Source organism: Panthera pardus, unplaced genomic scaffold (assembly GCF_024362965.1).
Source record: "Panthera pardus isolate Hobbes unplaced genomic scaffold, ASM2436296v1 HiC_scaffold_12, whole genome shotgun sequence".
Taxonomy (NCBI): domain Eukaryota; kingdom Metazoa; phylum Chordata; class Mammalia; order Carnivora; family Felidae; genus Panthera; species Panthera pardus.
Window position 1 is genome coordinate 57,498,219 of NW_026526677.1, and position 21,606 is coordinate 57,519,824.

General features: G+C 40.7%; 3 protein-coding genes and 1 long non-coding RNA gene across 16 annotated transcripts in view; 3 read left to right on the forward strand and 1 right to left on the reverse strand.

Annotated features, from left to right (window-relative positions):
• The window catches only part of MRPL48 (mitochondrial ribosomal protein L48), a 53,677-nt gene extending 51,950 nt beyond the window's left edge, over nucleotides 1-1,727 (forward strand). For all 8 annotated transcript variants that reach the window (XM_019449777.2, XM_019449775.2, XM_019449773.2 and 5 more), the window contains 2 exons: nucleotides 172-261; nucleotides 1,432-1,727. In XM_019449777.2, coding sequence (XP_019305322.1) covers nucleotides 172-261; nucleotides 1,432-1,506 — 165 coding nt within the window. In that variant the 3' untranslated portion in view covers nucleotides 1,507-1,727. The remainder of the gene's footprint in view (nucleotides 1-171; nucleotides 262-1,431) is intronic.
• Nucleotides 1,728-2,779: 1,052 nt separating this feature from the next.
• Nucleotides 2,780-8,953, forward strand: LOC128776182 (uncharacterized). Its single transcript, XR_008421218.1, has 2 exons — nucleotides 2,780-8,192; nucleotides 8,417-8,953. It is a non-coding gene; the product is annotated as an uncharacterized LOC128776182 (long non-coding RNA).
• A 761-nt stretch (nucleotides 8,954-9,714) lies between these two features.
• Nucleotides 9,715-12,971, reverse strand: LOC109267176 (cytochrome c oxidase assembly factor 4 homolog, mitochondrial). Of its 3 annotated transcripts, none has more exons than XM_019449785.1 (2): nucleotides 12,804-12,971; nucleotides 9,715-10,562 (listed from the first exon to the last, which is right to left on the reverse strand). In XM_019449785.1, exons 1-2 carry the CDS (start codon nucleotides 12,960-12,962, stop codon nucleotides 10,296-10,298), a joined length of 426 nt encoding a protein of 141 aa, XP_019305330.1. In that variant the 5' UTR covers nucleotides 12,963-12,971; the 3' UTR covers nucleotides 9,715-10,295. The 3 variants fall into 3 exon arrangements, with proteins under 3 accessions (XP_019305330.1, XP_019305332.1, XP_019305331.1); XM_019449787.1 differs by lacking the exon at nucleotides 12,804-12,971 and adding an exon at nucleotides 12,682-12,797; XM_019449786.2 differs by lacking the exon at nucleotides 12,804-12,971 and adding an exon at nucleotides 12,505-12,667.
• Nucleotides 12,972-13,018: 47 nt separating this feature from the next.
• Nucleotides 13,019-21,606, forward strand: part of PAAF1 (proteasomal ATPase associated factor 1) — a 37,616-nt gene continuing 29,028 nt past the window's right edge. The window contains exons 1-3 of one of the 4 annotated variants that reach the window (XM_019449779.2): nucleotides 13,019-13,116; nucleotides 16,655-16,695; nucleotides 19,871-19,974. In XM_019449779.2, coding sequence (XP_019305324.1) covers nucleotides 13,070-13,116; nucleotides 16,655-16,695; nucleotides 19,871-19,974 — 192 coding nt within the window. In that variant the 5' untranslated portion in view covers nucleotides 13,019-13,069. The remainder of the gene's footprint in view (nucleotides 13,117-16,654; nucleotides 16,696-19,870; nucleotides 19,975-21,606) is intronic. The other 3 variants (XM_019449781.2, XM_019449780.2, XM_019449778.2) reach the window with 3 other exon arrangements.

Genomic DNA, 21,606 nt, shown 5'->3' on the forward strand with positions numbered 1-21,606 from the left:
TTGATGGCAAGAGGAATCCTGTAGAGGTTGGCTCTGAAACTGGCTCTGGGTGTTAATCCTCTACCCAAGGGCCCTGTAGCTCTGCTGAAGCTGACATCTGAGCTCCTGCCATGTCTGCCCAATCACCTGGCTTTCAGTGCCCTCTCTTAGAGCATCTTCTTTCCTTTGCAGATCAGCGGTTTGAGTGCTACATTTGCAGAGATTTTCTTGGAAATAATCCAAAGCAATCTTCCTGAAGGAGTCAGATTGTCAGTGAAGGAGGTATGTGCTAGTTTGAGAAGAGGCCCCCTGGTGGCCCACCTGTGTTCAATATAGATAAGAGCATCTGGCTTTAGAAACAAGACAGAAATGTGGGTAATTTAGCCCAGATAATAAACAGGAAAGGTTTGCAGACTGGTATAACTGTGGTCATTATCCTGCCTCTTCCAATGGATCAGGGATGATCCTTTATGGACCACAGGAGCAGAACTCCATCACAGTATCCTGGTGTTAGGGGTGAACCCATAGTTGTGTGCAGAAATAACATGATTTAAGATTACATACAGTCTAATTAATCAGAACACAAATTAGGAAATGTACTTTAAAGAAGAGTTTCCTGGACCTTTAAGGCTTGACTGTAGCCTGACTGAAGAAAGAATGCCAATCAGAAGGAAATTTGGCATGCAAAACTTAGAAAACATTAGGAACTTCAGCCTAAATACTGAGTATTTGGGTCCATATGCCAAGACAAGCCTTGTTATGACACAGATACATCAGGTCATTTTAGACTGATGCAATTTGCTGCATCCAGCTCTCCTTGTTCTGAGTCCATGCTTGTTAATTCTCTTCTTGTTATTCAGGTTTCACACAGATCTGTATACAGGAGAAAATGTGCTGGTCATGCTGACTTAAATATTCCAGTCCTTATGTCTTTCCTGTTGTAGATGGAGAATTTGGGCATTGCCTCTCTTTAAATGCTTCTAATGAGATACTCAGCATTCTGACATTAATTCTTTATATGTCTGTCTTCTCTCACCAGACTTAAGTTCATTTAAGGCAGGGAGGAAGTCCGATTCAACTTAGAATCCCTAGTCTCTAATATAAGTCTCATGAAAAGTTAGTTGAATCTGAATCATTCTCTACAGAGCTGTCTGATGGCTTTTTTAAACGTGTATTTATTTATTTTTGAGAGAGAGAGAGAGAGTGCGAGCAGGGGAGAGGGACAGGAAGAGTGGGAGAGGATCCCAAGCAGGCTCCATGCTCAGCACAGAGCCTGACTCAGGGCTTGATCCCACAAACTGTGAGATCATGACCTGAACCAAAATCAAGAGTCATATGCTTAACCGAGTGAGCCACCCAGATGCCCTGCTTTTTTTTTTTTAATGCTGTGTATGTATGAATAACTGAAAGCTCTGTAGTAATTCCCACTTACTTTGTTTTTCTTCTCCCCAGCACACTGAAGAAGACTTCAAAGGAAGGTTCAAAGCTCGGCCAGAACTGGAAGAACTGTTGGCTAAGTTGAACTAGCTCATTGCAAACCCTTTCAAGCCAGGACTGGTGATATTGAGTGCCAAGGGGAAGAGCTTCCTGGGTGGTCAAAATTAAGAAGATCCTTTAGATATTGTAACTACCCATCCCCATTAGCCAGGAATGCCTCCTCTCTTATATGGAGGAGTGTTGCTGATTACCACTTTCCTTTGAGCCAACCTAAGACATCCTTCATCTAATAAAAATCTGCAGCTGGTGGACACGTGCGTATGTGAGAAGTCCGTCCATCCTGTGGAATATCTTTTATTTTTTTATTTTAAGATTTTATTTTTAAGTAATCTCTACACCCACCCAGCAGCGTGGGGCTTGAACTCACAACCCCAAGATCAAGAGTCATATGCTCCACCGACTGAGCCAGCCAGCTGCCCTGTGGAGTATCTTTAAGGGATTCTATTTTCTCTTTAGCATAAAAACATACTTCCCTTCAATATTTCTCCAGTTACAGTGATCTCATTCTTTAAAGCAATCTGGCATTGAGTCTTTTAGTGAAACAGAGGATCATAAGTAAACTTGGGTAGAAGGAATAGGGACGGGGCTTTTGGTTTTGCTTATGAAAAAAGCTCTCCAGATAGAAACAAGGTCTGTCCATAATGAAAAAAATCGCTTTGTGGGGCAGTGAGTGACTTGTCATATTCAGGCAGATGTTACATAACTGCTAATTAGGGTTACCTGGAGTGGGTTTAAACAAAGAATTAAAGTTGATTTTGGTCAGGGGTCAGAAAACTGCTTGTGAGCCAAGTCCCACTGACTGCCTGCTTGTTTGTTTTAATGTTTGTTTGTTTGTTTGTTTGTTTGTTTATTTATTTATTTATTTATTTATTTATTTATTTAGAGAGCATGAGTGGGGTAGGGGCAGAGAGAGAAAGAGAGAGAGAGGAAGAGTGGGAATCCCAAGCAGGCTCTGCGCTGTGAGTGTGTCTGACACAGGGGCTCAGTCTCATGAACTGTGAGATCATGGCTTGAGCTGAAATCAAGAGTTGGATGATAGGGACGCCTGGGTGGCGCAGTTGTTAAGCGTCCGACTTCAGCCAGGTCACGATCTCGCGGTCCGTGAGTTCGAGCCCCGCGTCAGGCTCTGGGCTGACGGCTCGGAGCCTGGAGCCTGTTTCCGATTCTGTGTCTCCCTCTCTCTCTGCCCCTCCCCCGTTCATGCTCTGTCTCTCTCTGTCCCAAAAATAAAAAAAAAAAAAAAAAAAAAAAAAAAGAGTTGGATGATTAACCAACTGAGCCACCCCAGCACCCGCGCTTTTTTTTTTTTTTTTAAGTAATTCATTGAGGTGAAATTCACAAACCACAAAATTAACCATTTTAAAGCAAACAATTTAGTGGTATTTAATGCATTCACAATGTTATACAACTACCACCTATATCTAGTTCTAAAACCCCACTGCCTATTTATTGGAACAGAGCCATGGTCACTCATTTACATGTCATCTATGGTTGCTTTCACACTGGCAGCTGAGTAGTTGCGACACAGACTGTAAAACCAAAACATTCATTATGTGTCCTTTATAAAAACAGTCAATCCCTGATCTAAGTCACTGATTCTCAAACTTAAGTGTGTATCAGGATCACCTGGAGGGCTTTTTTAAACATAAATTGCTGCTCTTACCCCCAGATTTTCTGACTTAGTAGATCTTGAATGAGGGCCTATAATTTGAATTTCTTACACATTCCTAGGTGATGCTGATGCTACTGGTCCAGGGTTAACTTTTTGTTTTAACATTTATTTTTGAGAGACTGAGCAGGAGATGAGCAGAAGAGGGGCAGAGAGAGGAAGACACGGAATCCAAAGCAGGCTCTGGGCTCTGAGCTGTAAGGACAGAGCCTGACGCAGGGCTTGAACTCATGAACCATGAGATCATGACCTGGGCCGAAGTTGGATGCTTAACTGACTGAGCCACCCAGGCCCCCCAGGATTACCTCTTTGAGAACCATTCGTCTAAGTGACCTCTAATGTTTTTCCTATTTTGAACATTAGTTCGTTCATACTTTTGTACATAATAGCTTATCATTTATTGAGCTAGACCCTGCTCAAGGTACTAAATGAGCGCTAATCCTTACACCAGTCTTTTAGGGTGTGTATAGGAGTGTGCATGTGGATGGGTATCTGTGTATGTGAAAAGGTTATGTGTGAGTGGTGTGTCTGAGTATGCATGGGTGTATCTCACATTTACTGAGCCCTCATTATATCTATGTACTTTATAAAGATTATCCTTGAGATTGATAGTATTCCAGTTTTATACATGGAGAAACTGAGGTTTGGAGAGATGAAGTGACTTCCTTTTCCTGAAGGGTCACATAGCTAATAAGTGGCAGATCTTTCTCCTCGCTTCTGTGGGATACTCCTACACAGGGATCTGTGGGAGCCCAGAGCAGTCTTAGCATTGCAGGTACTTTTCTGAAACTCAACAGTTTCAGTCCTGATGTTATTATGGTTTCTTTGCCTTGGTCTCTAAAGGCAGTAAGAAGAAACTCAAGATTTCCTTCCAAGGTATAACCCTAAGGGAGGGCTGTCAAGAGAGCAGATACCCTCAATTAAAATGCTTCACTGAATTCCCATTGGAGGTTCAGCAGGCTAGTACTTCCAAGTGAACCCCACTGGGAGTGTGGGCAGAATTTTTTAGGTGAAGACTGATATTTTGGTTGTAGAATTATTCATTGCTGAGTCTCCTTTAGAGAAGATAAAAGAGAAGTTGCTAACGATGAGTGTAAATTTGGGGGATGTATAGTGACATGAAGATAAGAAGATGAATAAACACATGTTTGCAAACACACACACACTGTCCCCATATCTATCATATGGACTCCATTTAGGAACCTGGAAAACAGCATTTCTTTTCAGTTTCCCACTTTTCCTTGTTATTGATTTGTGGAAGCAGGACACAGGATTTCATAAATTGAGAAGATATTAGAGCTGAAGAACATTAGGACCCAGCCAGCCTAACCCTCTCTTTTAGCAGGTGTGGGTTAGGGGCCAAGGAAAGGCAGTGCTTTACCCAAGGTCACTGGGCACCTCATTGGCAGAGCTGGGAGCAGGATTTAGATCTCTTGATTCCCAGTCCATCCCTTTCCATTACATCATGGAGGGATGAGTCAGGCTTATCTCGTAAATAGGAGGCAGCTGGGTTCTGTCACCTTGGAGTCTTGTGTCACTGACCTCGTTGATTTTTCCTCTTGCCAGAGTCAAAGAGCTTTTGTTACTCATTAGTCTGCCCTGAAATAAGTGGAAATTGCTCCTAATGTCTTATCCTGGCAAGAAGGATGGGAGATATTCTGATTGCTAGAACCTCAGAGTTACAATGACAAGCTTCATTTGACTCTCTAGAGTGAGGCCCATAAGGAAATGGACTTTCCTAGAATCACATGGCAGTGAAATCAAATGGAATGCAAGTCTTCTGGCTCTAGGTTGAAAATACCTTGGCCACCCTCCCTGAGACAACTTATTATAAAGGAAAGAGTCAGACAAACTTGGGCTATTCCTAGTTTCTGCACTTATTAGTCTTAAGGCCTCAGGTGAATTATTTTCACCTCATAAACCTCAGTTTTCTGATCTGTAAAGTGGAAAGAATCCCTTTAGCAGTTTGAGATAGAGATAATGTATACAATGGGCTAGCAAGTGCTCAGTAAATGTTGGATTAGCTTCCCTTCTAAACTTCTTCAGCATACTTTTTAAAGAGTTTTTTAAAGAGTTTTTTTAAGTATAACTTAAAAAATATATAGTAAAACAACCTATCTTGAGTGTATATTTGATCAGTTTTAAAAAATAGTCACCCCTAGAAGTACACTTCTAGCCAGATAAAGAATACTTCCATAACCCCAGAAAGTTCCTTGACATTCGTTCATTCTTCCTCAGAAGCAACCATTAATATCATTTCTAGTGCCACAGATTAGTTTTGCTTTTCTAGTATTACATATAAATATCACAGTATATACCCTTTTGTGTCTGATTTCATTTACCCTGTTTTATCCATGTTGTTGTGTCTATCAATAGTTCATCCCTTCAGCATACTTTTAGTTTTCAATGTCCTGGTTAGCGTTAAACTGTGCCCAGAACCACCATGAAAACATGAGGGGTAGGCAGAAGAGACAAGATGGAAGATCAATGGATTGGGATTCAGAACATCTGGGTGCTAGTTTTGGCTCCATCAATACATAACCTTCGGGATGATCTGTTTTGGTCTTCATTTGAAAGATGAGATAATTGACCCAGCAGGGAAACCGACTTGTCCAGGGTCACTGTGTTAGCCAGTGAGAGCCAGAGATAGCTCCAGTTTACTCAATTCCTGGTCAGTGCATATCACTGAGATTTCCAGAAATGAATCTTTATGTAGACCAGTAACTTTCAAGAAGGACTGAATGCCTGGATTGAATGGGCAGTCTTCCTAAGTAAGGCCAGCAAATTCCTTAGCTTCATGTTTTAGTCCCTTTCTTCTAGCTAAGGATGCCTTGTTCTGCTACCACAGAAATTGGCAGCTGGAAATTGGCAGCCGTGGATTCTGAGAGTGTTTTAGTTGCAGGTAAAGAAATGGAATCTGGACATTTTGGGCATTCAAACACTGTAGCAATGCTCAGAGACCCCTATTTCTAGGGTGTAAATTGTACCTAAGGAAAGAAAGCTCTCTGTGCAAGCACTAGGTATGTCTAGAACTAGACCTGCTGGAAAGGCAGTGCACACAGAATTGGCCAATGTGTCTTGTGCTGGTTTAATCTGTGCTTTGATATCTTTGTGCCATTTTTGTCTTCAAATGTCTGGTTTCCCTGGAGAATCTGAAATGACTCATTTAGTTCTTATAAATCCCCCTGGAATGACTTTCATTCCCAGTCATTTCAGATTTAGCTCACCATTTAGACAGAATGCCCAGGCTCTGAAAGATGCCTGAGCTCCAGAGAATGAAAACTCTTCAGAAGAAAGCTGCTGGAAAAGAATCCCTCCCACTTCTGCCAGCTTTAAGTCCCTGCTGGAGCAGAGTAGGGAACTCTATCATTCTATATAGCGGACAGTGTAAGGTTTCAACCTGGAATGGCTCCAGTTCTCTTTAGATTTCTAGTCAGCAGCCCAAGGACTTAGCCTCGCAACTTTACCTGAGGAAGGGAGTGGGAGGCATCTCTTATTACTCATCTAGTAAAATGCCATTACAGTGCACCTTTGTCCTGAGCACAGGCCAAGTCCCCAGCTAAAGACCTTGCAGGGAAGGGCCAACTCTTGAGTCTGCCCTAGGCCTAGCCAAGGGTGGCATCCACCCAGCCAAGAGGTCTCTCCACTCATCCCTGGCACCAAGCCTCTGTATACAGGTAAGTATAGGTTATATAGGGATAAGCACGGACCACCTTAAATTACAGCTCCATGGCTATGGGCTCCAGAGCTGAGAGACTTAAAAAACGTGCCAATCTATAACCCTGTGGGCAATGTGTACTGGTTAATCTTTAAGTAAAACACTAAAAAAAGAAAAAGAAAGAAAGAAAAGGTAGTATTTACATAGTCTATGTAGTTACTATTTGTTAAACATTATACTAAGCACTGGATGACTATGAGACCACAGAACAGAGAACAGCATAGACTTTAGAATAAGACTTGAAAGTCTGACCCCCAAACTGACGTTTATTTCCTCCTCTGTAAATGGGAGCTAATGGAATTATGGGGATTAAATGAGAAAATGTGACTCAGGAGAGTGCCTAGCACACAATAATAATCACAATAATAGGCAACATTTAGTGAATGCTTCCTGTGTACCACACAGTTTCTAACTCATTCAACAACTTTATAAGGAAGGTCTACATTTATTAGTTTTAAGGCCTATGGTGTGTATTTTACAGAAGAAAAAAACAGATCCTGAGATGTTAACTAATTTGCCCCAAATCACACAGCTTAAGTGGCATAGTGGGATTTGAAAGCATTGTATCATAGGGATTGAGAGAAAACGATGGAACCAAACAGCCTGGGTTAAATGCTTCATAACCGTTATAATATATAACATAACATTTATATTACATATGACACACATATATAATATACGTAAATATAATATTTATAAGAGTTTTACTAGTTCAAAATACACTAGTAATTTTTATTATTTGCTATTTATATATTGTCCCTCATTTGATTCTCTAAGTATGTGTATTAAACAGGAATTATCCCCATTTACTTTGAGGAAACAGATTTGGGTGGCAACAGAGCCCTCTTTACCCAGATATATCCTGTGACCCACCCAGTGTTAGCTCCCTGGTAGAGCTGGAGTCCTAAAAAAGTTACACTTAGCTGGTTTAGTTTCCTCCTGCTAAGGAGGTCCTTCTAACCTTCCCCTTTGCTAGAATCCCACCTACCTTACCCACAGTCTATCATTTCTATTTTAATTACACAAATTAACACATACATTCCTGTTGTAAAAGACTTGAATATATAAGCAAATATAGTTCTTATTGGAGTTTTACATTGTGACCATTTATCCACTCTTTAAACAATGCTGCAATAACATAACAGTATATATACATCTTGTAAAAATATATTTAAGAGGGCTCCTAAAAAAGGAATTTCTATTGAAATATTTTAATTTTTTCTAAGTTTTTATTTTAAGTAATCTCTGCACCTAAAGTCGGGCCTGAATTCATGACCCTGAGATTAAGAGTTACATGCTCTTCTGAATGAGCCAGCCAGGTACCCTGCTGTTGAAATATTTTTTTTTTTTTTTAACATTTATTTTTTATTTATTTTTGAGACAGAGAGAGACAGAGCATGAATGGGGAGGGTCAGAGAGAGGGAGACACAGAATCTGAAACAGGCTCCAGGCTCTGAGCCGTCAGCACAGAGCCCGATGCGGGGCTCGAACTCACGGACCGTGAGATCGTGACCTGAGCCGAAGTCGGCCGCTCAACCGACTGAGCCACCCAGGCGCCCCTATTTATTTTTTTTTAATTTTTTTTTTAACGTTTATTTATTTTTGAGACAGGGAGAGACAGCATGAATGGGGGAGGGTCAGAGAGAGAGGGAGACACAGAATCTGAAACAGGCTCCAGGCTCCAAGCTGTCAGCACAGAGCCCGACACGGGGCTCAAACTCACGGACCGCGAGATCATGACCTGAGCCGAAGTCGGACGCTTAACCAACTGAGCCACCCAGGTGCTCCTGAAATATTTAAAGTATTTATAGATCCCATCAAATTGTCCTCCAAAAGCTTTACTAATTTATTATCCCTTTAAGTGTGATTGTGCCTGTTCTTCATCCTCACCAGTACTGGTCATTATAAATACTTTTAATTTTTGTCAATAGAAATAGCTAATAACCACTTTAACTTTTTTATGTTTCAATTGGGTTGTTTGCTTTTTCTCACTGATTTCTAGGTACTTTTTACTTGTGCAGATGGTATTCTGTTACATATGTTACAAATAGGTAATGTCTCCTTTATCATTAAAGGTTCAACTCAACTAACTCCCTTGAGATTCTTGCTGACAGCTGCAGTCCACACTGCTCCCTCTGATGACTCAGCATTGAGCAGACATGCACCCCAAAGAGATTCATCTCTCTCTATATGCCCAGTCATCCCATTCTAATTGGATTTTATTGTTCTTTAAACTCGTATTCCTCCTGTCTTCTACCCTCTTCTCTTTCGTCCTCAGTCACCAACAAAGACTCAAAGTAGTTTTAGGGCCTACAATACTTCAGATTTGTGCTTCCAATATATAGATGCTCAAGAAATGTTAACTGATGATGAGAGCATATGCCCCTTTGCATTCCAGCTTCTGTGGCAAGAGTCACTCTTCTAACTCCCTTCCCACTTCCAAATGCCTCATAGGGCTAGGCAGAAAGTAATAGAATGGGTAATGTAGTTTCATGGAAGGAAATGAAAATCAATGGGAACTGTTAACAACTGGAGAACATAACCACCTAAAAGAAGCATCCATATTCAGCTCCAGCAAATTACTGTCAAGTAGGAATATAAGCTCCATGTTGATAGCTTCTCCAGTTTTTAAAATCTGAAAATCTGTATTTTATGTTAAATGTGCCTTTTAAATGTCAGGCCAACATTGTGTGTTTCCTGGGCTGGAAGCACACTGAGGTCAGACTGTATCTGTCTGCACATAAGAGGCACTCGATGTTTATTTTCCCATTTGTTTTCTTCCTTCCTTAGACTGAATGAAACGTCCAGAACAACTAATGAAAGATAAAGGCACTTATATAATGGCCAGTAATTAGTTGTTCTAATGCTGTTTTATTTATTTCTATCTCTCAAACCAGACTAAGAAACATGAAAGAAGAGATCCTATTATTTATCACATCAGATCATATTATTCATTCACACAGTACCTAGCACATGGGAAGGTCTCAGAAAAACTTGCTGTGTTGAACCAATTACTAAATAAATGAAGACCTGATTAGGTAATCAGTTTACATTTAGATTGTGAATTTACTTTTAAAATTAAACATCCATGTAATCGGCTCGGTACCTGGCACACTGACCCAAGATGTAAGGTAAGAGAGCATCCCTTAACCCAACTCTTTGTTTTACTTGGCAAATATCAGTTGACATTTAATATCGGTGTAACATGGTAGGTGAGGATGTGTGGGATTGCACAATGAAAATATGACAGCTCTTTACAGCAGTCATGTCCAAACCCATGGCTGTCTGGCTCTCAAAGTCAGTCTTGGCCAGACAATCCCCATGTTTTACGCCTCTCGGCCCAAACTTCCACTGTTCAGGACTTCTTCCTCCTATGATCTCTCTGGGCTCGTTTCTTCAGGGACATCCTCTGGGGATAGGTGGTTTGGGGTCTCAGTGGTGAGCACTGCCTTGCTCTTTCCTCCTCTGCAGCTCCTCCCGCCGCCTTGCCTGATGTTCACTCATGCAGTCCCTGAAGGCCTGTACCTGTGGCTGACACTGTCGCCAGTCCTGGTGTTGGGCCATGCACTCCTGTACTGCATAGTGGGAAGCAGCACAACCAGAGCGGGAAATCAGCTGGTCCAGCGGATCCTCTTCCTCATCCTCCTTCTTCACCTGTCGGGCCCAAGTATGGCCTTGAGTTGACATCTTTGAGAGTCTCTGGAATAATGGAGGGAAAGTTAGAGTAGGAATGTGATTATGAGGTTCCATTACTATCAATAACATTGACCAAACTGCACTGTTATAGCCTATCCGTGCATCTGTCTCCCCTTGCAGAGTGTAAGCTTATTTGAGAACAGATATTGGGCCTGATTCATTGGTGCCATCAGTACTAGGCCTGGCAAGAGAGCAGATCTGTAAAACGGTTTGAACTCAATAGAATGACATAAAGTATATGAGAAAGTTTAGCACAGCACTAAATAAGCTTGAATGGATTTTGCTAACAGAATTTGAATTAGGTGAAATGTCACCTTTTTGCAGCAGATGTCTCCCCAAAAGAATGAATCTCTCCTTTCCTCCTATTAGCCTTTTCCTATGGCTGGAAAAGAACATAGTTTAACACTTGGGAGATTACCCAAATATGGGTAGCGTTTGACATACAGGAGGAATGGAGAGTTCAGTTTAGCTGTAGCATAGAGTGTGCATGGGCGCATAAGTCTGTGAGATGAGAGTACTTAATGTGAGGTAGATTTGCCCAGACTGTCTTCCCAAGATCATCTGCCTCAGAGCACCCAGCAGAAAGCAGCCTACAGAAGGAACTTGAGAAAGCTTTGAAGGGAAATAACCTCAGCCTTTGAAATTTCACCATGACAGGCTTTAAAGGAACTAGCACTCTTCAATGCCTTTCCTGTTTCTCTGATTCATTCAACAAATGATTTTTTTTTTTTTCAACGTTTTTTATTTATTTTTGGGACAGAGAGAGACAGACAGAGCATGAACGGGGGAGGGGCAGAGAGAGGGAGACACAGAATCGGAAACAGGCTCCAGGCTCTGAGCCATCAGCCCAGAGCCCGACGCGGGGCTCGAACTCACGGACCGCGAGATCATGACCTGGCTGAAGTCGGACGCTTAACCGACTGCGCCACCCAGGCGCCCCTCAACAAATGATTATTGAGTACCTATCATGTACCAGGTACAACGCAAGAATTGAGGATACAGGAGTGACCAAGACAGATGTAGTTCCTGCCTTATTGGAATTTACCTTTCAGTGTCTTTCCTGTGTCTCTGATTCATTCAACAAATGATCAATGAGAACCTATCATGTACCAGGCACTATGCTAGAGTTGAGGATACAGGAGTGACCAAGACGGATATAGTTCCTGCCTTAATGGAGTTTACAATCTAGACAATAAACAGGTTACTACACAGTGTGTACAGATAGCTAAGATTGGGAACACACTAGAGGAACACCTAATCCAGACATGGCAGGAACAGGCTGAGTAGGCTTCCTGGAAGAAGTGATTTCTAAACTGAGACTTGAAAGATGAATAGGAGTTAGCCAAGGATGGGGAGAAATAATACGAGTAGTCAATGGAAGAGCAGGGTCAGGGGTTGAGACAGAATTTGACACAGGAGAGGAACTCAAAGTTCTGTATGACTAGGGAATAGCAAATGAAATCGGCACTATGAGAAAATATCTGATCATAGCAAGGTCTTGTTGGCCACGTTAAGCCAACATAGCCTACCCAAAACTCATTTGCTTTGGAGGCAGTATAACTTAAGGAAGGAGGTGGGTAATAGGTTTTGAAGAGACTAAGATTGGAAACCTAGCTTTGTTACTGACTCACTGGGTGACCTTAAGAAAATCACTTCATAATCTCTCTTGAAAAAGAGTTCACATCTACCTCACAAGACTGTTGAAGACTAAATGACATAATGCACATAAGCCTGGCATGTCCAAAGACTTCAATAAATAAGTTTTTATTACTGTACGGAAAAAGTGCCCTGGATTCTAAGCCAAGAGAACTAGGTTCGAATCCTGACACCACGTTTTACCATACAATCTTCTTCGCTTCCTCCTTAATAATACTGAACTCATACAACTAATATAAGGATTAATATGATAATGGACGAGAAATGCATGCGCGACAACAGGGCTCACAGTAAATGCGACGGTACTCTTTCCCCACCACATCCTGGCTTCAGTCTTCCCTGAAGGAAAAAGAGGAAGACCCATGGTTGGAGATCAGGGCAAGCAAATGGTCGGCAGCGGGATGGCTGAGACCGGCCTGGACTAGGAAGTCATAGGAAAGCAGAGAAATTCATGTGTCCAAGGCACCTGCAGCTTCCACTTTAAAGTCTCCCACTTTAAGAAGACTCAAGCGCGAGCGCGGCAGCCAACCGCAGCCCCGCTGTGCCGGCTAAGCCTTACAGTGCAAGGACGCGGTACAGAGTGCTCACCGAGCAACAGGTGGAACACGAGAATTTGGACGCGCGTTCCTGCACGTCGCCGTCCGTCTGGTAGGCAGTTGTAACTCTCCCGACACTCCGACCGGAAACCAGCCTGTAAAGGAGCTTGAGAGCGGAAGTGGGGAAGAGGGACCCGCCGCGCATAATCATTGGCGGCCTCTCAGTAGAGATTCCGCCCTCCAATCTCGTCGCAGCCCCTTCTGGGACCCACTTCCGGCGAAGAGCGGAAGAGGCGGGCAGGTGGAGGCGGGGTTAAGATGGCGGCGCCTTTGAGGATTCAGAGCGACTGGGCCCAAGCCCTCAGGTGAACAAAGGCCCAGGCCCGGGACGGAGGAGGCGGGTAACGCATGTTGTCTTTGCGTTAAGGAGCGCTGTACCCAGTCCAGGATAGGGATTACCTCATCGATTCTTAAGGGCTCCCTGGGTGTAGAAAAAGAAGTCACACGTGGTCATAGGTTTTCATTCTCAGAAGAGCTGTCCTGAGGTCAAGGCAACACGTTACGTGCTGTGTGATCCCAGCACCAGGATTAGGATCAATGAGTGGACAAAGACAGGCAAACTGGGAGGCAGGGAAACTCTTAGCCAAGTAGTCCTAGTCATTTAGCAAATATTTACTGTATTTGCAAAAGTCCTAGTACTCAACCACCTACCTCCACATTGTCTTTGAGTGTATGATGGAATCCTTGTATTCTCCGACTCCCAGTGCTATGTTAGACATATTGGGCAGTTCTATTCAGGAAACAGTGTAACAACCACTATGTCCAGACCCTGTGAGTGTAGTGGAGTTTTAAACAGTGGTTCCTTCCTTCAAGAAGCTGACAGCTTAATTGGGAATGCACAGCAAACCATTCATTCAATATCTATTTATTCATGGTATACTGTGCAAGTTATTACTGCGTGCACCATGATGAGTACAGCAGTGCCATGAATGGCAACTGTTACTACTAAGGGTTTTTCAAATCGGAACAGTGGTGAAGATGAATAAAACATAGGTTTTTGCATTTAAGAAACTTACACTTTACTATGTGGACTAAATTACTTACTACAACACAGAATGTGTGACAAGTAATAAAGGAAGAACACTAACCTTTACTGAGGGCCAACCAGGAGAGAATGCAGGAGAGGAATAAAGAAGTAACTTGCTTAGGATTTTGCAGCCAGTAAGTGACAGAGAGTTACTTAGTATCAACCTAGATTTTTCTGTCTCAAAAGTGTAAGTCTTTTTCATTATATCCTAAAAGTGTTAAGAGTGATGAGGTAAGGATTTGGATGATTGGAGAGGAGCATTCTAAAACATGTAAAAAGTCAGTGACTTGTTAGAATGCAGACATTGTGTACTAGTCCCTTGTTTCAATTCATTTTCCAGATAGCTAGGTGACCTTGAGCAAGTCACTTTTTCCTGAGCTTTAGGGGTTTTTTTTTAAAGTCAGTTTTCTTAATAAATGTTTATTTATTTTTATTTTTTAATATGAAATTTATTGTCAAACTGGTTTCCATACAACACCCAGTGCTCATCCCAACAGGTGCCCTCCTCAATGCCAATCACCCACTTTCCCCTCCCTCCCACCCCCCTATCAACCCTCAGTTTATTCTCAGTTTTTAAGAGTCTGTTATGGTTTGGCTCCCCCCTCTCTAACTTTTTTTTTTCATTCTCCTCCCCCCAAAATGTTTTATTTCTTTTGAAAGAGAGAGAGAAAGAGAGAGAGAGAGAGAGAGAGCACACACAAGTGGGAGAGGGGCAGAGAGAGAATTTCAAGCAGGTTCCGTGCTGTCAGCACAGAGCCCATTGCCGGGCTTGAACCCATGAACCGTGAGATTATGACCTCAGCTGAAATCAGTAATCAGATGCTCAACCGACTGAGCCACCCAGGTGCCCCTATAAAAATTTTTAAAGTTTATTTTGAGACAGAGAGACAGAGCAAGGGAGGGGCAGAGAGGGAGAGAGAGAATCCCAAGCAGGCTCTGCTCTGTTAGCATGGAGCAGGACGTGGAGCTCAATTCTAGGAACTGGGATATCATGACCCAAGCTGAAAGCAAGAGTCAAGATGTTTATTATTATTTTTTTAATGTTTATTTATTTTTGAGAGACTCAGAGAGATAGAATGTGAGTGGGGGAGGGGCAGAGACAGAGGGAAACAAAGAATCCAAACCGGGCTTCAGGCTCTGAGCTGTCAGCACAGACTCTGACGTGGGGCCTGAACCCACAACTGCGAGATTATGACCTGAGCTGAAGTTGGATGCTCAACCCACTGAGCCATCCAGGCGCCCCAAGAGTCAGATGTTTAAATGACTGAGCCATCCAGGTGCCCCTGAGCTTCAGGTTTTTTGTTTGTTTGTTTTTAATCTTTAACATGGGAATAATAAAAGGTATTTTGTTAAATTGTGAGGATTAATTACACTGTTTGCAAAGTGTCTGGCACAGGGCTTGGTTTCCAGTAATCCCAATAAATATCTACATATAAAGTATTTTTTTAATTTTATTTTTTATTTTTTTAAATTTACATCCAAATTAGTTAGCATATAGTAAAACAATGATTTCAGGAGTAGATTCCTTAATGCCCCTTACTCATTTAGCCCATCCCCCCTCCCACAACCCCTCCAGCAACTGTCAGTTTGTTCTCCATATTTATGAATCTCTTCTGTTTTCTCCCCCTCCCTGTTTTTATTTTTGTTTCCCTTCCCTTATGTTCATCTGTTTTGTCTCTTAAAGTCCTCATATGAGTGAAGTCATATGATTTTTGTCTTTCTCTGACTAATTTCACTTAGCATAATACCCTCCAGTTCCATCCACGTAGTTGCAAATGGCAAGATTTCATTCTTTTTGATTGCCGAGTAGTACTCCATATTGTGTGTGTGTGTGTGTGTGTGTGTGTGTGTATATATATATATACACCACATTTTCTTTATCCATTCATCCGTTGATGAACATTTGGGCTCTCCATATTTTGGCTATTGTTGATAGTGCTGCTATAAACATTGGGGTGCATGTGTCCCTTCGAAACAGCACACCTGTATCCCATGGATAAATGCCTAGTAGTGCAATTGCTGGGTCATAGGTTAGTTCTATTTTTAGTTTTTTGAGGAACCTCCATACTGTTTTCCAGAGTGGCTGTACCAGCTTGCATTGCCACCAACAATGCAAAAGAGATCCTCTTTCTCCACATCCTCGCCAACATCTGTTGTTGCCTGAGTTGTTAATGTTAGCCATTCTGACAGGGGTGAGGTGGTATCTCGTTGTGGTTTTGATTTGTATTTCCCTGATGCTAAGTGATGTGGAGCATTTTTTCATGTGTCGGTTGGCCATCTGGATGTCTTCCTTGGAGAAGTGTCTATTCATGTCTTTTGCCCATTTCTTCACTGGATTATTTGGGTTTGGGATGTTAAGTTTGATAAGTTCCCTATAGATTTTGGATACTAACCCTTTATCTGATATGTCATTTGCAAATATCTTCTCCCATTCTGTTGGTTGCCTTTTAGTTTTGATGATTGTTTCCTTCGCTGTGCAGAAGCTTTTTATTTTGATGAGGTCCCAGTACAGTTTTGAAAGTATTCTTGATTTTTCAAAACTGTCAGCTGTATGGATAGTGAACTCCCTATTGATGAAATATTTGAGTATTCATTTAACCCGTAGATATCTATGCATTAAGTGCTTAATCCATGAATATTTCTTCAGTAAATAAAGTTTGTCTTAGAATAATCTATGCCTGGATGAGATGTTATACTGGATCATACCTCAGTACTATGTCCAAACTGAAAATTATATGATCTTCTTTCCCCCTTGCACCAGTGGCATCCTTTTCAGCATTGAATGAGCCTAATTAATCTTTTGTTTCTCTTCATAGGAAGGATGAAGGGGAAGCCTGGCTGAGTTGTCACCCCCCAGGTAATGTCCATATGCCCAAAACTATATGCCTTCCCTTTAGAGAAAGGGGATTTACTACCCCTAGAAGAGAGCTTCATACTTTCTCTTGACCCAAACTCCTTGCATAATGCTCATAGTCTTCAAATGTTCTTGACCATTCACACCAACTCCTCCATTTCAGGGGAAGGCCTTAAGATTAGTTTTCCATTTGGAGGCCACAGACTTACTCAGGGAATGATTAAGTCCCTTAGCTATATATTATTGTATTCTAAGCAGTTCTGTAGTTTCATTTGTGATTTCCTGATGATGATTCCTAGATGTATGGCTCCAGCCCTGAACTCTCTTTAAGTTCAAGCAGAAATTGAACAATTATCTGCTAGACATTAATGCTTGAAGCTCTCACTGTTCTCTTGATTTTATCAAATCTAAAACCAAGCTGAGCACTTCTCTTGTCAAACAGACTTTCTTTCTTGATTTTCAAATTTAAGTTACCACCATTCTAGGCATCAGAATGAAAAACCTAGTCACTTTACCATGTCACGTCCAGATAGCTCCCAAATCCTATCAGTTATTTCTTTGAATGACACTTCTGTGTTAGTCTTATCCATTTGTTTGTAGTTATTGTGGTACTATTAAAAAAGAATCAAACTTTTTTAATAAATTTGTGAGTTTTGTTTTACTGATTATCCTTAACCTCAGATACCTTTGATTCTTTATATAACTATATTCTATTTCTCTGAGAATTAGAATTTTAAACAGTCTTTTGAGGAAAATGATGCTGTATGGAAGATAGTAGCTAGGTCTCATAGTCAAGGATTTTGTTTTTAAAGATGAGAACTAATTGTAGAGCAATTAAAATACAGGTTATATGTAGAGGAGAGAAGGGCTAACTGAAAAGCTAGTGTCTTAAAGGAGAGAGAGATTCAATTAACTCTAAAAGACTAAGATGAAAGAAGGTGAGGGTAAGTGCAGATGTAGATAAATGCATTGGTGTGGACATAGACATTTAAGAGTGTCTTCCTTCCTCCTTTTCTTACCCTTCCTTCCTTCCTCACTTCCTTCCTGTAAGCTCTATGCCTTAATGTGGGGCTTGGCTTAAACTCATGACCTTGAGATCAAGATTCCTATGTTCTACTGACTGAACCAATTCTATTTTATAAACAGAAAACCAAGACTGAGATCATTTCAGTGACTACAGAGGTAGAAAGGTCATTTTGAGGGTGTTGACAGAAGATTGGTTAAAATGATACACTCTGTAGACCAGGCATCATGGGGCAGTGGGTGAAGCCAGGAGGGAATTGTGGAGGTGGACAAAAAGCACAGTTCCCTTGATCCTATTTTTGTGGCTTCTTTCTGAACTAGCACTTCACACCACTTTCCTTCCCAAAGCTTCTTTGCTAGATTTTCTCTATTCCAGACCTTTATCCCAGATTGTAAGTTCCTCCATTAATATCCTTCAACTACCTTTTTATGACTGTTTTAACCAAACTGGTATTTTGTTGTTGTGTTTTGTTTTTTTGTTTTTTTAATTTATTTTTTTCCAAACTAGTATTTTTAAAAAATTTTTTTAATGTCTATTTATTTTTGAGAGAGAGAGAGAGACAGAGTGTGTGCAGGGGAGGGGCAGAGAGAGAGGAAGGCACAGAATCCGAAACAGGTTCCAGGCTCTGAGCTGCTAGCACAGAGCCCGATGCAAGGCTCGAACCCACAAACTAGGAGATCGTGACCTGAGCTGAAGTCAGAGGCTTAACCAACTGAGCCACCCAGGTGCCCCAAACTGGTATTTTTTTTAATGTTAATGGCAAAGAAACTTATTTAAAGCATTTTTTGTTTTTAATATTTATTTATTTTTGAGAGAGAGTGAGAGAAACAGAGCATGAGTGGGGGAGAGGCAGAAAGAGAGGGAGACACAGAATCCAAAGTAGGCTTCAGGCTCTGAGCTGTCAGCACGGAACCCCCGTGGGGCTCAGACTCATGACCCACGAGACCATGACCCGAGCCGAATTCGGATGCTTAATAACTGAGTTACCCTGGCACCCCCACCAAACTGGTATTTCAAAACAATTTTTGAAAAATTATATATAGAGCGTGGGGAGGGGGGGGATAGAGGGAGAGGGGAAGAGAGACAGAGAATATCCTAAGCAGGCTCCATGTTCAGTGTGGAGCCTGATGTTGGGCTTGATCTCACAATCTTGACTCCATGACCTAACCAACTAAGCCACCCAGGTGTCCCTAACCAAACTGTTATATTAATTGATGCCTCCTCCCTATCTTGTTCTTTCTAATTTTCTTTTATTCTTGACATGCTCCTCCCTGACTTGGTTTTCTTTCCCTTATATTCTGCCTAGCCCTATCTTTCTATCCTCTGTCTAAGTGTAATCTTCCAAGGTTCTACTTAAATCCCACCCTCTCTAGGAAGCACTCCTACTCTGTGTGAATCCTTGATGTTTTCTACTCCCCTCTTACTCCTAGAATTGCAGTTTAGTGCAATAATTATTTACTGAATAATTTGTAGACCCTGATCATTTCTGAACTCAAGGACTTTATAGTCTAATAGGGAGGTCAGACATATAAAGTGTATTATGGGCTCTTACAGAAGTGTATATATAAAGTGCAGAAGAAGAATAGAAGAGAATGTTTTTAACTCCATTCTACCATCTGCTTATGTTTATGTGTAGGATGTCTTATTTAGCCCTCATCACTGCAAAAACAGTGGTCTACTTAGGCAAATTTTCTAGGTTACTGAAGCTTAATTCTTTGCTATGTATTATATATATATATCTATATATCTACATATATATATATATGTAGATATATATATATATAGATATATAGATATATATATACTGTAGATAAATACATCTGTGCATGTTGGTCTTTATCTTTCATTCTGAAAGAATTCCATTTCACAGTCCGTAAAACTGAATTTGAGATCACTCTAGTAGTTTTCTTACAAATGCCGTATCACATCTCTAAATCTTTGTCCTAGGTTTTAGCTCGTGAGTGTACTCCCTCCCAAATTAGGTTCACTTAGGACAGTGCTCTTTCCACTTCACGTCACTTTAACACAAGTACCTTCTATTCTTCCATGAGCCAATTTCCTACCATAAGTAGAAATGCCTGAATTGGGTCTTCAAGGAGAACAATGTTGAGTTCTTATTATTTTCTTGAGACATGCTTCTTTTGTGCTATGTAGGGAAACCAACTTTGTATGGTAGCCTGACTTGTCAAGGAATTGGCCTCGATGGCATCCCAGAAGTTACAGCTTCAGAAGGATTTATTGTGAATGAAATAAATAAGGTAGGTTTTTATGTCTTCTAGATGACACCGAGTCCAAAACTGGGTAGTACCTATATATCTACTGTAAATATTTATACTGTTATTTGTATATCTGTGTTATCTTTACTTGTATAATAATCACAGTTTTTACGCCTTTGAATGTCAAGTTTTTTTTTTCTTTTGTAGTTACATATACTTTTAGATACTTTTAGTTACGTATACTTATTCTTACTTCCCTTATATCAGCGCTATTCAGTAGGTAAAATAATGTAAACCCCATATGTAATTTAAAACTTTCTAGGAACCACATAAAAAAGGTAAAAAGAAACAGGTGAAATTAATTTTAATAATATATTTTATTTAACCCAGTAGATCTAAAATATTATTTGAACTTATGATTAATATTAAGAAATTGTTAATGAGATATTATACATTCCGTTTTTCTTACTGAGTTCTTGAGATCCTGTGTATACTTTACATTTACCACACATCTCAATTCAGACTCTATAATTTTTTATTGAAAATACTTGATAAATGTATTTAGGTTCTATAAAATTTACAGGTGAGAACACAGATTCACATACCCAAGTAGTTCCAAATATACTTAAAAAGTTTTCCAAAAACTGAGTCAAGTATTAGTTTTTAAATTAAATTTTAAATAAAATAAAAATGCATCTCTTCATTTGCACTGGCCGTATTTCAAATGCTCAGTAACCTCATGTGGCCAGTATCTACCATATTGGACAGCATAGCCTTTATCTGGCTAGGCCTTGATGAAGACCTACGTTAATAGTACTTAATAGTTTTTCTCATTGGTCTTTGAAGTGAGTAGATGGCCAAACTAAGTACAGTAAAACCTTGGATTGCGAGTAACCTTTTCTGTGAGTATTCTGCAAGATGATTAATCATTTCTAATAAATTTTAACTTGTTAAACTAGCAATGTCTTGCAATACGAGTAGAATATGACGCCCAATATCACATAATCACAACTGAGCCAATGGTTCTTAAAATTTGCCTTGATAAATGAATGCTTTGGATTAAAAGCATGTTTCTGTAATGAGTTATGCTTGGGGTTTTACTGTATTGCAGAACCTAAGATCTGACTTTCCTTACTCATTCTGATGGCTGTAGTCAGTATGCTCTGGTGGGTAACCTGATTCCCAAAGGGGAAACCAGCCTTTCTTTTAATGTGTAATTAAATGGAGATGATATTCTACCTATAGGCTGGTTAATGGGGAGGGAGACTGCATATGAATGAAACTATAAAATATTACAAAAGTGAGTTTTTGCTTATCATAACAATCCCGTGGGATTGATATTTTAAATTCCCATTTTGCACATAAGCAAACAGATTGAGAGGTTAATTAACCCTAGTAATCAAATCTAGTTAGACTGTATGCCAGAATTGAAACCAGTTCTATAAACTTCCAAATACGAACACCAGCTTGCAAGCCTACATTTTTCCCAGGTGTTTTGCCAGCCACAGCGTCAGTTCTGATTTCCTTTCTTCCCTTCATACGTAGGCCCTGATACAATCCTTATCTCTTCCAACCTCATTGCTAATTTCTGCCAGTGTACCTGCTAGGTAAGACAGTAAGTGGTTATAGTTGAACATTCATTTGTTTCCTAATTGCCCTGAGTCACTTTGCAGT